The following is an 18,456-nucleotide window of genomic DNA, read 5'->3' on the forward strand; positions in this document are numbered from 1 at the left end:
AGAGAAGAGGTATAAACACATGTAGACAGATGGGGAAAAGAGAAGAGGTATAAACACATGTAGACAGATGGGGGAAAGAGAAGAGGTATAAACACATGTAGACAGATGGGGGAAAGAGAAGAGGTATAAACACATGTACACAGATGGGGGAAAGAGAAGAGGTATAAACACATGTAGACAGATGGGGGAAAGAGAAGAGGTATAAACATGTAGACAGATGGGGGGGAAGAGAAGAGGTATAAACACATGTAGACAGATGGGTGAAAGAGAAGAGGTATAAACACATGTAGACAGATGGGGGACAGAGAAGAGGTATAAACACATGTAGACAGATGGGGGAAAGAGAAGAGGTATAAACACATGTAGACAGATGGGGGAAAGAGAAGAGGTATAAACATGTAGACAGATGGGGGGGAAAGAGAAGAGGTATAAACACATGTAGACAGATGGGGGGAAAGAGAAGAGGTATAAACACATGTAGACAGATGGGGGAAAGAGAAGAGGTATAAACATGTAGACAGATGGGGGACAGAGAAGAGGTATAAACACATGTAGACAGATGGGGGAAAGAGAAGAGGTATAAACATGTAGACAGATGGGGGGGAAAGAGAAGAGGTATAAACACATGTAGACAGATGGGGGGGGAAGAGAAGAGGATTAAACACATGTAGACAGATGGGGGAAAGAGAAGAGGTATAAACACATGTAGACAGATGGGGGAAAGAGAAGAGGTATAAACACATGTAGACAGATGGGGGGGAAAGAGAAGAGGTATAAACATGTAGACAGATGGGGGGGAAAGAGAAGAGGTATAAACACATGTAGACAGATGGGGGGAAAGAGAAGAGGTATAAACACGTAGACAGATGGGGGAAAGAGAAGAGGTATAAACATGTAGACAGATGTGGGGGGAAAGAGAAGAGGTATAAACACATGTAGACAGATGGGGGAAAGAGAAGAGGTATAAACACATGTAGACAGATGGGGGGAAAGAGAAGAGGTATAAACACATGTAGACAGATGGGGGGAAGAGAAGAGGTATAAACACATGTAGACAGATGGGGGGAAAGAGAAGAGGTATAAACATGTAGACAGATGGGGGAAAGAGAAGAGGTATAAACACATGTAGACAGATTGGGGAAAGAGAAGAGGTATAAACATGTAGACAGATGGGGGAAAGAGAAGAGGTATAAACATGTAGACAGATGGGGGGGGAAAGAGAAGAGGTATAAACACATGTAGACAGATGGGGGGAAAGAGAAGAGGTATAAACACATGTAGACAGATGGGGGGAAAGAGAAGAGGTATAAACACATGTAGACAGATGGGGGAAAGAGAAGAGGTATAAACACATGTAGACAGATGGGGAAAGAAAGAGGTATAAACACATGTAGACAGATGGGGGAAAGAGAAGAGGTATAAACACATGTAGACAGATGGGGGGGAAAGAGAAGAGGTATAAACACATGTAGACAGAAGGGGGGAAGAGAAGAGGTATAAACACATGTAGACAGATGGGTGAAAGAGAAGAGGTAAAAACACATGTAGACAGATGGGGGAAAGAGAAGAGGTATAAACATCTAGACAGAAGGGGGAAAGAGAAGAGGTATAAACATGTAGACAGATGTAGGAAAGAGAAGAGGTATAAACTAGAGATCGGCCGATTATGATTTTTTTCAGCGCCGATACCGATACCAATTAATCGGCCGATTTAAAAACATATATTTGTAATAATGACAATTACAACAATACTGAATGAACACTTATTTTAACTTAATATAATACATCAATAAAATCACTTTAGCCTCAAATAAATAATGAAACATGTTCAATTTGGTTTAAATAATGCAAAAACGAAGTGTTGGAGAAGAAAGTAAAAGTGCAATATGTGCCATGTAAAAAAGCTAATGTTTAAGTGCCTTGCTCAGAACATGAGAACATATGAAAGCTGGTGGTTCCTTTTAACATGAGTCTTCAATATTCCCAGGTAAGAAGTTTTAGGTTGTAGTTATTATAGGAATTATTGGACTATTTCTCTCTATACGATTTGTATTTCATATACCTTTGACTGTTGGATGTTCTTATAGGCACTTTAGTATTGCCAGTGTAACAGTATAGCTTCCGTCCCTCTCCTCGCTCCTACCTGGGCTCGAACCAGGAACACATCGACAACAGCCACCCTCGAAGCAGCGTTACCCATGCAGAGCAAGGGGAACAACTACTCCAAGTCTCAGAGCGGGTGACGTTTGAAATGCTATTAGCGCGCACCCCACTAACTAGCTAGCCATTTCACATCGGTTACACCAGCCTAATCTTGGGAGTTGATAGGCTTGAAGTCATAAACAGCGCAATGCTTGAAGCAGCTGGCAAAATGCACGAAAGTGCTGTTTGAATGAATGCTTACGAGCCTGCTGGTGCTTACCACCGCTCAGTCAGACTGCTCTATCAAATCATAGACTTAATTATAACATAATAACACACAGAAACACGAGCCTTAGGTCATTAATATGGTCGAACCCGGAAACTATCATCTCGAAAACAAAACGTTTTTTCTTTCAGTGAAATACGGAACCGTTCCGTATGGGGGAAAGAGAACCATTCCGTATTTTATCTAACGGCTGGCATCCCTAAGTCTAAATATTCCTGTTACATTGCACAACCTTCAATGTTATGTCATAATTACGTAAAAGTCTGGCAAATTAGTTCGCAACGAGCCAGGCGGCCCAAACTGTTGTATATACCCTGACTCTGCGTGCAATGAAGGCAAGAGAAGTGACACAATTTCACCTGGTTAATATTTCCTGCTAACCTGGATTTTTTTTAGCTAAATATGCAGGTTTAAAAATATATACTTGTCACGGTTGTCGTAAGGAGGAGCGGACCAAAGTGCAGCGTGTGTGTCATTCCACATTTTATTTTCACGGTGAAACTTTGCAATACATACACAAATAAACTGAACGAACAAAAACAACAAACCGTGATGCAGAGTAGAAACATACACTAACTCAGAAATAATCTCCCATAAACCCAGGTAGAAAAACCCCTATTTAAGTATGATCTCCAATTAGAGACAACGAGGACCAGCTGCCTCTAATTGGAGATCATCCCAAACAAAACCCAACATAGAAATTCAAAACTAGAACATGACAACATGGAAAAACTAAACTAGAAACCCCCCTGTCACGCCCTGACCTACTCTACCATAGAAAATAACATCTTTCTATGGTCAGGACGTGACAATACTTGTGTATTGATTTTAAGAAAGACATTGATGTTTATGGTTAGGTACACGTTGGAGCAATGACAGTCCTTTTTCGCGAATGCGCACCGCATCGATTATATGCAACGCAGGACAGGCTAGATAAACTAGTAATATCATCAACCATGTGTAGTTAACTAGTGATTATGATTGATTGATTGATTGTTTTTTATAAGATAAGTATAATGCTAGCTAGAAACTTACCTTGGCTTCTTACTGCATTCGCGTAACAGGCAGGCTCCACATGGAGTGCAATGTAAAGCAGGTGGTTAGAGCGTTGGACTAGTTAACCGTAAGGTTGCAAGATTGAATCCCCGAGCTGACAAGGTAAAAATCTGTCGTTCTGCCCCTGAACAAGGCAGTTAACCCACCGTTCCTAGGCCGTCATTGAAAATAAGAATGTGTTCTTAACTGACTTGCCTAGTTAAATAAAGGTGTGTAAAAAATTAAAAATAAAACAAAAATCGGCAAATTGGTGTCCAAAAATGCCGATTGTTATGAAAACTTGATATCGGCCCTAATTAATCGGCCATTACGATTAATCGGTCGACCTGTAGTATAAACACATGTAGAAAGATGGGGGGAAAGAGAAGACGTATAAACATGTAGACAGATGGGGGGGAAGAGAAGAGGTATAAACACATGTAGAGAGATGGGGGGAAGAGAAGAGGTATAAACACATGTAGACAGATGGGTGAAAGAGAAGAGGTACAGTGGGGGAAAAAAGTATTTGATCCCCTGCTGATTTTGTACGTTTGCCCACTGACAAAGGAAGGATCAGTCTATAATTTTAATGGTAGGTTTATTTGAACAGTGAGAGACAGAATAACAACAAAAATATCAAGAAAAAAACGCATGTCAGAAATGTTATAAATTGATTTGCATTTTAATGAGGGAAATAAGTATTTGACCCCCTCTCAATCAGAAAGATTTCTGTATCCCAGGTGTCTTTTATACAGGTAACGAGCTGAGATTAGGAGCACACTCTTAAAGGGAGTGCTCCTAATCTCAGTTTGTTACCTGTATAAAAGACACCTGTCCACAGAAGCAATCAATCAATCAGATTCCAAACTCTCCACCATGGCCAAGACCAAAGAGCTCTCCAAGGATGTCAGGGACAAGATTGTAGACCTACACAAGGCTGGAATGGGCTACAAGACCATCACCAAGCAGCTTGGTGAGAAGGTGACAACATTTGGTGCGATTATTCGCAAATGGAATAAACACAAAAGAACTGTCAATATCCCTCGGCCTGGGGCTCCATGCAAGATCTCACCTCGTGGAGTTGCAATGATCATGAGAACGGTGAGGAATCAGTCCAGAACTACACGGGAGGATCTTGTCAATGATCTCAAGGCAGCTGGGACCATAGTCACCAAGAAAACAATTGGTAACACACTACGCCGTGAAGGACTGAAATCCTGCAGCACCCGCAAGGTCCCCCTGCTCAAGAATACATATACATGCCCGTCTGAAGTTTGCCAATGAACATCTGAATGATTCAGAGGACAACTGGTGAAAGTGTTGTGGTCAGATGAGACCAAAATGGAGCTCTTTGGCATCAACTCAACTCGCCGTGTTTGGAGGAGGAGGAATGCTGCCTAGGACCCCAAGAACACCATCTCCACCGTCAAACATGGAGGTGGAAACATTATGCTTTGGGGGTGTTTTTCTGCTAAGGGGACAGGACAACTTCACCGCATCAAAGGGACGATGGACGGGGCCATGTACCGTCAAATCTTGGGTGAGAACCTCCTTCCCTCAGCCAGGGCATTGAAAATGGGTCGTGGATGGGTATTCCAGCATGACAATGACCCAAAACACACGGCCAAGGCAACAAAGGAGTGGCTCAAGAAGAAGCACATTAAGGTCCTGGAGTGGCCTAGCCAGTCTCCAGACCTTAATCCCATAGAAAATCTGTGGAGGGAGCTGAAGGTTCGAGTTGCCAAATGTCAGCCTCGAAACCTTAATGACTTGGAGAAGATCTGCAAAGAGGAGTGGGACAAAATCCCTCCTGAGATGTGTGCAAACCTGGTGGCCAACTACAAGAAACGTCTGACCTCTGTGATTGCCAACAAGGGTTTTGCCACCAAGTACTAAGTCATGTTTTGCAGAGGGGTCAAATACTTCTTTCCCTCTGTCACGTCCTGACCAGTTTAGGGAGTATCTGCTATTGTAGTTTGGTCAGGACGTGGCAGAGGGTAATTTTGTTTATTTGTTTCGGGGTGGTGGTGTATGTAGTAGGGTGTTTGATTTATTATTTCCGGGTTTTGGTCTATGTTCTATGTTTTGTATTTCTATGTTCTTTCTGGTTTGTTGTATTTCTATGTTTAGGTTGATGGGGGATTGGACTCTCAATTGGAGGCAGGTGCTTTCTCGTTGCCTCTGATTGACAGTCCTATATATGGGTAATTGTTTGGTTTGGTGTTGTGGGAGATTGTTTCTTGTTTTGCTTGTGTGAGCATGACAAGACTGTTTTGTTGTTCGTGCGTTCTTCATTTTGTTATTTTGGTCCTCTATTCCCGACGACAGCCGTTACACCCTCATTAAAATGCAAATCATTTTATAACATTTTTGACATGCGTTTTTCTGGATATTTTTGTTGTTATTCTGTCTCTCACTGTTCAAATAAACCTACTATTAAAATTATAGACTAATCATTTCTTTGTAAGTGGGCAAACGTACAAAATCAGCAGGGGATCAAATACTTTTTTCCCCCGCTGTATAAACACATGTAGACAGGTGGGGGGGGAAAGAAGAGGTATAAACATGTAGACAGATGGGTGAAAGAGAAGAGGTATAAACACATGTAGACAGATGGGGGAAAGAGTCAGAGGATTAATCTTATGAGGGGTGACAGCCAAACAGACAGACAGACAGACGGACAGACGTACCTCTCGAAGATCTGTCGTATTACAAGGAAGGCTAGGGCGATGGGTAGCACCACCCAGAGGTCGCTGGCCTTGGCGTAGACACGGCCATCTTTGTCCTCCAGGTCAGCCCAACCCAGCCCCTCAGGGAACCACAGCCGCTCATTCCAGAACCACTCGCTCAGACTGGACACCATACTGGGGAGAGAGCAGAGAAGACGGCTAATATACTGACATTTACACACACAAATGCAAAGATACACACACACACACACACACAGCACACCGCTGGTAGCATGCTGCCTCAGGGGGATGGGAGGAAGGAGTGGTTACATCATCCTTTGTGGTTATTTGAATTGCCAGTGAATGAAAGATGTGACCAGTTAGCCCCCATGTGTAGGCTACTTCCTGGTCTCTTTATGACACAATGTCTGTCTAATCCTTCTCTATCTCATCCTAGCCAGACACAGGAAGAATGGAAAGGGTTAAAATCACTAACTGAATGAATGTTTATTTATCCATTTCTCTCACCGCAGTTAAATAACAAGAACCATCCCAATCAGTCTAGAGGAAATGTTCATACCTTAACAATCGTCTGAAGTGAAATCCATATTCTAATCTATAACATCTGTTGTGTAAACTGGACGTAACACGCATTGGGAGAAATCTGCAGGCCAAATGAATAGGAAAAATTGGCACCAACTAATTAGATGTAATGACATTGTGCAAATCTTCCCCATTCAATTACAGATGTAGGATCGTCATTTGATCACCCTGTTGCAGGAGAACTGTCCTGCAATGCAGGAAATGTAAAACGTATTGTGTATTTGAGGTTTAAAAAGGCTTCTGAAGTTTGTAATTTCCATTTTGAAATTTCAGACTTAATATTCCCTTACGAAAAATGTATCAATCCCTACAAAAATGTAAATTAATTATAATCTACATAATAATCACATTCATGTTGATGTAGGATTAGTTTCCTGCTGTAGCAAACTGGCACAAATTAAAAATGGAATCCAAAGGTCGCGGGCAACCTCATGCTGCCCCCACGTGTTGTGTTGTTTTCCCACTTTCAACAAAAACAAGGGGGTTGAGCCCAAGCCACCTTTACTGGCCTTCTGGGAAAGGTGTGTCTTTGCTCGAAATCCCACCCACTCAAACGACCCTTGCTGCGCCATGGCTCTGGAGTGGAAGTCACTAGCTAGCTAACTCGTTTGCAGATAAACTGTTTTGGTTGCAGGGACTAAGTTTTCAGAAAATGTCGACAGCAACAAGCACCATTCTCGGTTCTTGAATCTGAATAAACTTGACCCCAAAAGAGAAAAAGCGAGAAATAGACTGCTCATGACCTATCCAGAAACCTGATAAACATAGGAATTAATTTTGAAAGGTGGAAGAGTGATGCCGAAATGGCCACCGTGAAGCATGGACTGGTAGGTAAATGTTTGGTTGTGTTGCGTTTTTAGCCTGCTAGCTACGTTAGATGATAACCTTAGTGTGTTCAATATTCAAGCTAGCTAGCACGTCTACTTAGCTAGCTGGCTAACTAGCTAACATCTTCTATATTCCAACTGTTTTGTAACGTTACAAATTTTTAACAAGAATTTATTTAAACTTCCTTACGTTAGCTAGCTAAAGCTAGATATGCAGATTGTTGACATGGAACACAGACCGTGAGGGATAGAAGAAGGACGCTGGATTAGCGCACAATCAATAAATCTGATCTAATTTAGTGGATATTCGTCAAATCCGTCATGATTGATGTATTGTAACAGGCTAACACTGTGGTTAATAAAGTCTGATTTGATATATTTGGCTGTTTTTACTGAATAACATTTAGAAGTAGTCCCTTTTCATGTTCTGAAGAAGTTACTGCTAAATGCTACATCTTTAAATCTAAATCCAACATCTTTAGGTTCAGGGCCTGCAGACTCCTCCTAACTAGTGGTCCACATACTATCAACACAACATTTAGGACAGAGACCTGCAGACTCCTCCAAACTAGTGGTCCACATACTATCAACACAACATTTAGGACAGAGACCTGCAGACTCCTAACTAGTGGTCCACATACTATCAACACAACATTTAGGACAGAGACCTGCAGACTCCTAACTAGTGGTCCACATACTATCAACACAACATTTAGGACAGAGACCTGCAGACTCCTAACTAGTGGTCAACATACTATCAACACAACATTTAGGACAGAGACCTGCAGACTCCTAACTAGTGGTTCACATACTATCAACACAACATTTAGGACAGAGACCTGCAGACTCCTAACTAGTGGTCCACATACTATCAACACAACATTTAGGACAGAGACCTGCAGACTCCTAACTAGTGGTCCAAATACTATCAACACAACATTTAGGACAGAGACCTGCAGACTCCTAACTAGTGGTCCACATACTATCAACACAACATTTAGGACAGAGACCTGCAGACTCCTAACTAGTGGTCCACATACTATCAACACAACATTTAGGACAGAGACCTGCAGACTCCTAACTAGTGGTCCACATACTATCAACACAACATTTAGGACAGAGACCTGCAGACTCCTAACTAGTGGTCCACATACTATCAACACAACATTTAGGACAGAGACCTACAGACTCCTAACTAGTGGTCCACATACTATCAACACAACATTTAGGACAGAGACCTACAGACTCCTAACTAGTGGTCCACATACTATCAATACAACATTTAGGACAGAGACCTGCAGACTCCTAACTAGTGGTCCACATACTATCAACACAACATTTAGGACAGAGACCTGCAGACTCCTAACTAGTGGTCCACATACTATCAATACAACATTTAGGACAGAGACCTGCAGACTCCTAACTAGTGGTCCACATACTATCAACACAACATTTAGGACAGAGACCTGCAGACTCCTAACTAGTGGTCCACATACTATCAATACAACATTTAGGACAGAGACCTGCAGACTCCTAACTAGTGGTCCACATACTATCAACACAACATTTAGGACAGAGACCTGCAGACTCCTAACTAGTGGTCCACATACTATCAATACAACATTTAGGACAGAGACCTGCAGACTCCTAACTAGTGGTCCACATACTATCAACACAACATTTAGGACAGAGACCTGCAGACTCCTAACTAGTGGTCCACATACTATCAACACAACATTTAGGACAGAGACCTACAGACTCCTAACTAGTGGTCCACATACTATCAACACAACATTTAGGACAGAGACCTACAGACTCCTAACTAGTGGTCCACATACTATCAACACAACATTTAGGACAGAGACCTGCAGACTCCTAACTAGTGGTCCACATACTATCAACACAACATTTAGGACAGAGACCTGCAGACTCCTAACTAGTGGTCCACATACTATCAACACAACATTTAGGACAGAGACCGGCAGACTCCTAACTAGTGGTCCACATACTATCAACACAACATTTAGGACAGAGACCTGCAGACTCCTAACTAGTGGTCCACATACTATCAACACAACATTTAGGACAGAGACCTGCAGACTCCTAACTAGTGGTCCACATACTATCAACACAACATTTAGGACAGAGACCTGCAGACTCCTAACTAGTGGTCCACATACTATCAACACAACATTTAGGACAGAGACCTGCAGACTCCTAACTAGTGGTCCACATACTATCAACACAACATTTAGGACAGAGACCTGCAGACTCCTAACTAGTGGTCCACATACTATCAATACAACATTTAGGACAGAGACCTGCAGACTCCTAACTAGTGGTCCACATACTATCAACACAACATTAAGGACAGAGACCTGCAGACTCCTAACTAGTGGTCCACATACTATCAACACAACATTTAGGACAGAGACCTGCAGACTCCTCCTAACTAGTGGTCCACATACTATCAACACAACATTTAGGACAGAGACCTGCAGACTCCTAACTAGTGGTCCACATACTATCAATACAACATTTAGGACAGAGACCTGCAGACTCCTCCTAACTAGTGGTCCACATACTATCAACACAACATTTAGGACAGAGACCTGCAGACTCCTCCTAACTAGTGGTCCACATACTATCAACACAACATTTAGGACAGAGACCTGCAGACTCCTAACTAGTGGTCCACATACTATCAACACAACATTAAGGACAGAGACCTGCAGACTCCTAACTAGTGGTCCACATACTATCAACACAACATTTAGGACAGAGACCTGCAGACTCCTAACTAGTGTTCGACATACTATAAATACAACATTTAGGACAGAGACCTGCAGACTCCTAACTAGTGGTCCACATACTATCAACACAACATTTAGGACAGAGACCTGCAGACTCCTAACTAGTGGTCCACATACTATCAACACAACATTTAGGACAGAGACCTGCAGACTCCTAACTAGTGGTCCACATACTATCAACACAACATTTAGGACAGAGACCTGCAGACTCCTAACTAGTGGTTCACATACTATCAACACAACATTTAGGACAGAGACCTGCAGACTCCTAACTAGTGGTCCACATACTATCAACACAACATTTAGGACAGAGACCTGCAGACTCCTAACTAGTGGTCAACATACTATCAACACAACATTTAGGACAGAGACCTGCAGACTCCTAACTAGTGGTTCACATACTATCAACACAACATTTAGGACAGAGACCTGCAGACTCCTAACTAGTGGTCCACATACTATCAACACAACATTTAGGACAGAGACCTGCAGACTCCTAACTAGTGGTCCAAATACTATCAACACAACATTTAGGACAGAGACCTGCAGACTCCTAACTAGTGGTCCACATACTATCAACACAACATTTAGGACAGAGACCTGCAGACTCCTAACTAGTGGTCCACATACTATCAACACAACATTTAGGACAGAGACCTGCAGACTCCTAACTAGTGGTCCACATACTATCAACACAACATTTAGGACAGAGACCTGCAGACTCCTAACTAGTGGTCCACATACTATCAACACAACATTTAGGACAGAGACCTGCAGACTCCTAACTAGTGGTCCACATACTATCAACACAACATTTAGGACAGAGACCTGCAGACTCCTAACTAGTGGTCCACATACTATCAACACAACATTTAGGACAGAGACCTGCAGACTCCTAACTAGTGGTCCACATACTATCAACACAACATTTAGGACAGAGACCTGCAGACTCCTAACTAGTGGTCCACATACTATCAATACAACATTTAGGACAGAGACCTGCAGACTCCTAACTAGTGGTCCACATACTATCAACACAACATTTAGGACAGAGACCTGCAGACTCCTAACTAGTGGTCCACATACTATCAATACAACATTTAGGACAGAGACCTGCAGACTCCTAACTAGTGGTCCACATACTATCAACACAACATTTAGGACAGAGACCTGCAGACTCCTAACTAGTGGTCCACATACTATCAACACAACATTTAGGACAGAGACCTGCAGACTCCTAACTAGTGGTCCACATACTATCAACACAACATTTAGGACAGAGACCTGCAGACTCCTAACTAGTGGTCCACATACTATCAACACAACATTTAGGACAGAGACCTGCAGACTCCTAACTAGTGGTCCACATACTATCAACACAACATTTAGGACAGAGACCTGCAGACTCCTAACTAGTGGTCCACATACTATCAACACAACATTTAGGACAGAGACCTGCAGACTCCTAACTAGTGGTCCACATACTATCAACACAACATTTAGGACAGAGACCTGCAGACTCCTAACTAGTGGTCCACATACTATCAACACAACATTTAGGACAGAGACCTGCAGACTCCTAACTAGTGGTCCACATACTATCAACACAACATTTAGGACAGAGACCTGCAGACTCCTAACTAGTGGTCCACATACTATCAACACAACATTTAGGACAGAGACCTGCAGACTCCTAACTAGTGGTCCACATACTATCAACACAACATTTAGGACAGAGACCTGCAGACTCCTAACTAGTGGTCCACATACTATCAACACAACATTTAGGACAGAGACCTGCAGACTCCTAACTAGTGGTCCACATACTATCAACACAACATTTAGGACAGAGACCTGCAGACTCCTAACTAGTGGTCCACATACTATCAATACAACATTTAGGACAGAGACCTGCAGACTCCTAACTAGTGGTCCACATACTATCAACACAACATTAAGGACAGAGACCTGCAGACTCCTAACTAGTGGTCCACATACTATCAACACAACATTTAGGACAGAGACCTGCAGACTCCTCCTAACTAGTGGTCCACATACTATCAACACAACATTTAGGACAGAGACCTGCAGACTCCTAACTAGTGGTCCACATACTATCAATACAACATTTAGGACAGAGACCTGCAGACTCCTCCTAACTAGTGGTCCACATACTATCAACACAACATTTAGGACAGAGACCTGCAGACTCCTCCTAACTAGTGGTCCACATACTATCAACACAACATTTAGGACAGAGACCTGCAGACTCCTAACTAGTGGTCCACATACTATCAACACAACATTAAGGACAGAGACCTGCAGACTCCTAACTAGTGGTCCACATACTATCAACACAACATTTAGGACAGAGACCTGCAGACTCCTAACTAGTGGTCCACATACTATAAATACAACATTTAGGACAGAGACCTGCAGACTCCTAACTAGTGGTCCACATACTATCAACACAACATTTAGGACAGAGACCTGCAGACTCCTAACTAGTGGTCCACATACTATCAACACAACATTTAGGACAGAGACCTGCAGACTCCTAACTAGTGGTCCACATACTATCAACACAACATTTAGGACAGAGACCTGCAGACTCCTAACTAGTGGTTCACATACTATCAACACAACATTTAGGACAGAGACCTGCAGACTCCTAACTAGTGGTCCACATACTATCAATACAACATTTAGGACAGAGACATGCAGACTCCTAACTAGTGGTCCACATACTATCAACACAACATTTAGGACAGAGACCTGCAGACTCCTAACTAGTGGTGCACATACTATCAATACAACATTTAGGACAGAGACCTGCAGACTCCTAACTAGTGGTCCACATACTATCAATACAACATTTAGGACAGAGACCTGCAGACTCCTCCTAACTAGTGGTCCACATACTATCAACACAACATTTAGGACAGAGACCTGCAGACTCCTCCTAACTAGTGGTCCACATACTATCAACACAACATTTAGGACAGAGACCTGCAGACTCCTAACTAGTGGTCCACATACTATCAACACAACATTTAGGACAGAGACCTGCAGACTCCTAACTAGTGGTCCACATACTATCAACACAACATTTAGGACAGAGACCTGCAGACTCCTAACTAGTGGTCCACATACTATCAATACAACATTTAGGACAGAGACCTGCAGACTCCTAACTAGTGGTCCACATACAATCAACACAACATTTAGGACAGAGACCTGCAGACTCCTAACTAGTGGTCCACATACTATCAACACAACATTTAGGACAGAGACCTGCAGACTCCTAACTAGTGGTCCACATACTATCAACACAACATTTAGGACAGAGACCTGCAGACTCCTAACTAGTGGTCCACATACTATCAACACAACATTTAGGACAGAGACCTGCAGACTCCTAACTAGTGGTCCACATACTATCAACACAACATTTAGGACAGAGACCTGCAGACTCCTAACTAGTGGTCCACATACTATCAACACAACATTTAGGACAGAGACCTGCAGACTCCTAACTAGTGGTCCACATACTATCAATACAACATTTAGGACAGAGACCTGCAGACTCCTAACTAGTGGTCCACATACTATCAACACAACATTTAGGACAGAGACCTGCAGACTCCTAACTAGTGGTCCACATACTATCAATACAACATTTAGGACAGAGACCTGCAGACTCCTAACTAGTGGTCCACATACTATCAACACAACATTTAGGACAGAGACCTGCAGACTCCTAACTAGTGGTCCACATACTATCAACACAACATTTAGGACAGAGACCTGCAGACTCCTAACTAGTGGTCCACATACTATCAACACAACATTTAGGACAGAGACCTGCAGACTCCTAACTAGTGGTCCACATACTATCAACACAACATTAAGGACAGAGACCTGCAGACTCCTAACTAGTGGTCCACATACTATCAACACAACATTTAGGACAGAGACCTGCAGACTCCTAACTAGTGGTCCACATACTATCAACACAACATTTAGGACAGAGACCTGCAGACTCCTAACTAGTGGTCCACATACTATCAACACAACATTTAGGACAGAGACCTGCAGACTCCTAACTAGTGGTCCACATACTATCAACACAACATTTAGGACAGAGACCTGCAGACTCCTAACTAGTGGTCCACATACTATCAATACAACATTTAGGACAGAGACCTGCAGACTCCTAACTAGTGGTCCACATACTATCAACACAACATTTAGGACAGAGACCTGCAGACTCCTAACTAGTGGTCCACATACTATCAACACAACATTTAGGACAGAGACCTGCAGACTCCTCCTAACTAGTGGTCCACATACTATCAACACAACATTTAGGACAGAGACCTGCAGACTCCTTAACTAGTGGTCCACATACTATCAACACAACATTTAGGACAGAGACATGCAGACTCCTAACTAGTGGTCCACATACTATCAACACAACATTTAGGACAGAGACCTGCAGACTCCTAACTAGTGGTCCACATACTATCAACACAACATTTAGGACAGAGACCTGCAGACTCCTCCTAACTAGTGGTCCACATACTATCAACACAACATTTAGGACAGAGACCTGCAGACTCCTCCTAACTAGTGGTCCACATACTATCAACACAACATTTAGGACAGAGACCTGCAGACTCCTAACTAGTGGTCCACATACTATCAACACAACATTTAGGACAGAGACCTGCAGACTCCTAACTAGTGGTCCACATACTATCAACACAACATTTAGGACAGAGACCTGCAGACTCCTAACTAGTGGTCCACATACTATCAACACAACATTTAGGACAGAGACCTGCAGACTCCTAACTAGTGGTCCACATACTATCAACACAACATTTAGGACAGAGACCTGCAGACTCCTAACTAGTGGTCCACATACAATCAACACAACATTTAGGACAGAGACCTGCAGACTCCTAACTAGTGGTCCACATACTATCAACACAACATTTAGGACAGAGACCTGCAGACTCCTAACTAGTGGTCCACATACTATCAACACAACATTTAGGACAGAGACCTGCAGACTCCTAACTAGTGGTCCACATACTATCAACACAACATTTAGGACAGAGACCTGCAGACTCCTAACTAGTGGTCCACATACTATCAATACAACATTTAGGACAGAGACCTGCAGACTCCTAACTAGTGGTTCACATACTATCAACACAACATTTAGGACAGAGACCTGCAGACTCCTAACTAGTGGTCCACATACTATCAATACAACATTTAGAACAGAGACCTGCAGACTCCTAACTAGTGGTCCACATACTATCAACACAACATTTAGGACAGAGACCTGCAGACTCCTAACTAGTGGTCCACATACTATCAATACAACATTTAGGACAGAGACCTGCAGACTCCTAACTAGTGGTCCACATACTATCAACACAACATTTAGGACAGAGACCTGCAGACTCCTAACTAGTGGTCCACATACTATCAACACAACATTAAGGACAGAGACCTGCAGACTCCTAACTAGTGGTCCACATACTATCAACACAACATTTAGGACAGAGACCTGCAGACTCCTAACTAGTGTTCGACATACTATCAATACAACATTTAGGACAGAGACCTGCAGACTCCTAACTAGTGGTCCACATACTATCAACACAACATTTAGGACAGAGACCTGCAGACTCCTAACTAGTGGTCCACATACTATCAACACAACATTTAGGACAGAGACCTGCAGACTCCTAACTAGTGGTCCACATACTATCAACACAACATTTAGGACAGAGACCTGCAGACTCCTAACTAGTGGTTCACATACTATCAACACAACATTTAGGACAGAGACCTGCAGACTCCTAACTAGTGGTCCACATACTATCAATACAACATTTAGGACAGAGACATGCAGACTCCTAACTAGTGGTCCACATACTATCAACACAACATTTAGGACAGAGACCTGCAGACTCCTAACTAGTGGTCCACATACTATCAATACAACATTTAGGACAGAGACCTGCAGACTCCTCCTAACTAGTGGTCCACATACTATCAACACAACATTTAGGACAGAGACCTGCAGACTCCTCCTAACTAGTGGTCCACATACTATCAACACAACATTTAGGACAGAGACCTGCAGACTCCTAACTAGTGGTCCACATACTATCAACACAACATTTAGGACAGAGACCTGCAGACTCCTAACTAGTGGTCCACATACTATCAACACAACATTTAGGACAGAGACCTGCAGACTCCTAACTAGTGGTCCACATACTATCAACACAACATTTAGGACAGAGACCTGCAGACTCCTAACTAGTGGTCCACATACTATCAACACAACATTTAGGACAGAGACCTGCAGACTCCTAACTAGTGGTCCACATACTATCAACACAACATTTAGGACAGAGACCTGCAGACTCCTAACTAGTGGTCCACATACTATCAACACAACATTTAGGACAGAGACCTGCAGACTCCTAACTAGTGGTCCACATACTATCAACACAACATTTAGGACAGAGACCTGCAGACTCCTAACTAGTGGTCCACATACTATCAATACAACATTTAGGACAGAGACCTGCAGACTCCTAACTAGTGGTCCACATACTATCAACACAACATTTAGGACAGAGACCTGCAGACTCCTAACTAGTGGTCCACATACTATCAATACAACATTTAGGACAGAGACCTGCAGACTCCTAACTAGTGGTCCACATACTATCAACACAACATTTAGGACAGAGACCTGCAGACTCCTAACTAGTGGTCCACATACTATCAACACAACATTTAGGACAGAGACCTGCAGACTCCTAACTAGTGGTCCACATACTATCAACACAACATTTAGGACAGAGACCTGCAGACTCCTAACTAGTGGTCCACATACTATCAACACAACATTTAGGACAGAGACCTGCAGACTCCTAACTAGTGGTCCACATACTATCAACACAACATTTAGGACAGAGACCTGCAGACTCCTAACTAGTGGTCCACATACTATCAACACAACATTTAGGACAGAGACCTGCAGACTCCTAACTAGTGGTCCACATACTATCAACACAACATTTAGGACAGAGACCTGCAGACTCCTAACTAGTGGTCCACATACTATCAACACAACATTTAGGACAGAGACCTGCAGACTCCTAACTAGTGGTCCACATACTATCAACACAACATTTAGGACAGAGACCTGCAGACTCCTAACTAGTGGTCCACATACTATCAACACAACATTTAGGACAGAGACCTGCAGACTCCTAACTAGTGGTCCACATACTATCAATACAACATTTAGGACAGAGACATGCAGACTCCTAACTAGTGGTCCACATACTATCAACACAACATTTAGGACAGAGACCTGCAGACTCCTAACTAGTGGTCCACATACTATCAACACAACATTTAGGACAGAGACCTGCAGATCTCCTAACTAGTGGTCCACATACTATCAACACAACATTTAGGACAGAGACCTGCAGACTCTCCTAACTAGTGGTCCACATACTATCAACACAACATTTAGGACAGAGACCTGCAGACTCCTAACTAGTGGTCCACATACTATCAACACAACATTTAGGACAGAGACCTGCAGACTCCTAACTAGTGGTCCACATACTATCAACACAACATTTAGGACAGAGACCTGCAGACTCCTAACTAGTGGTCCACATACTATCAACACAACATTTAGGACAGAGACCTGCAGACTCCTAACTAGTGGTCCACATACTATCAACACAACATTTAGGACAGAGACCTGCAGACTCCTAACTAGTGGTCCACATACTATCAATACAACATTTAGGACAGAGACCTGCAGACTCCTAACTAGTGGTCCACATACTATCAACACAACATTTAGGACAGAGACCTGCAGACTCCTAACTAGTGGTCCACATACTATCAACACAACATTTAGGACAGAGACCTGCAGACTCCTAACTAGTGGTCCACATACTATCAACACAACATTTAGGACAGAGACCTGCAGACTCCTAACTAGTGGTCCACATACTATCAAC

At 42.7% G+C, this 18,456-nt stretch overlaps 1 protein-coding gene across 1 annotated transcript in view; it reads right to left on the reverse strand.

The window, feature by feature from the left end:
* Positions 1–18,456, reverse strand: part of LOC106605813 (ceramide synthase 2) — a 94,756-nt gene that overhangs the window by 34,928 nt on the left and 41,372 nt on the right. Inside the window, exon 2 of the mRNA XM_045699150.1 lies at positions 6,154–6,327. Within this exon, the coding sequence (XP_045555106.1) occupies positions 6,154–6,326 (173 nt within the window). The 5' untranslated portion in view covers position 6,327. The remainder of the gene's footprint in view (positions 1–6,153; positions 6,328–18,456) is intronic.

The sequence above is a fragment of the Salmo salar genome, chromosome ssa02 (assembly GCF_905237065.1).
Source record: "Salmo salar chromosome ssa02, Ssal_v3.1, whole genome shotgun sequence".
Classification (NCBI taxonomy): domain Eukaryota; kingdom Metazoa; phylum Chordata; class Actinopteri; order Salmoniformes; family Salmonidae; genus Salmo; species Salmo salar.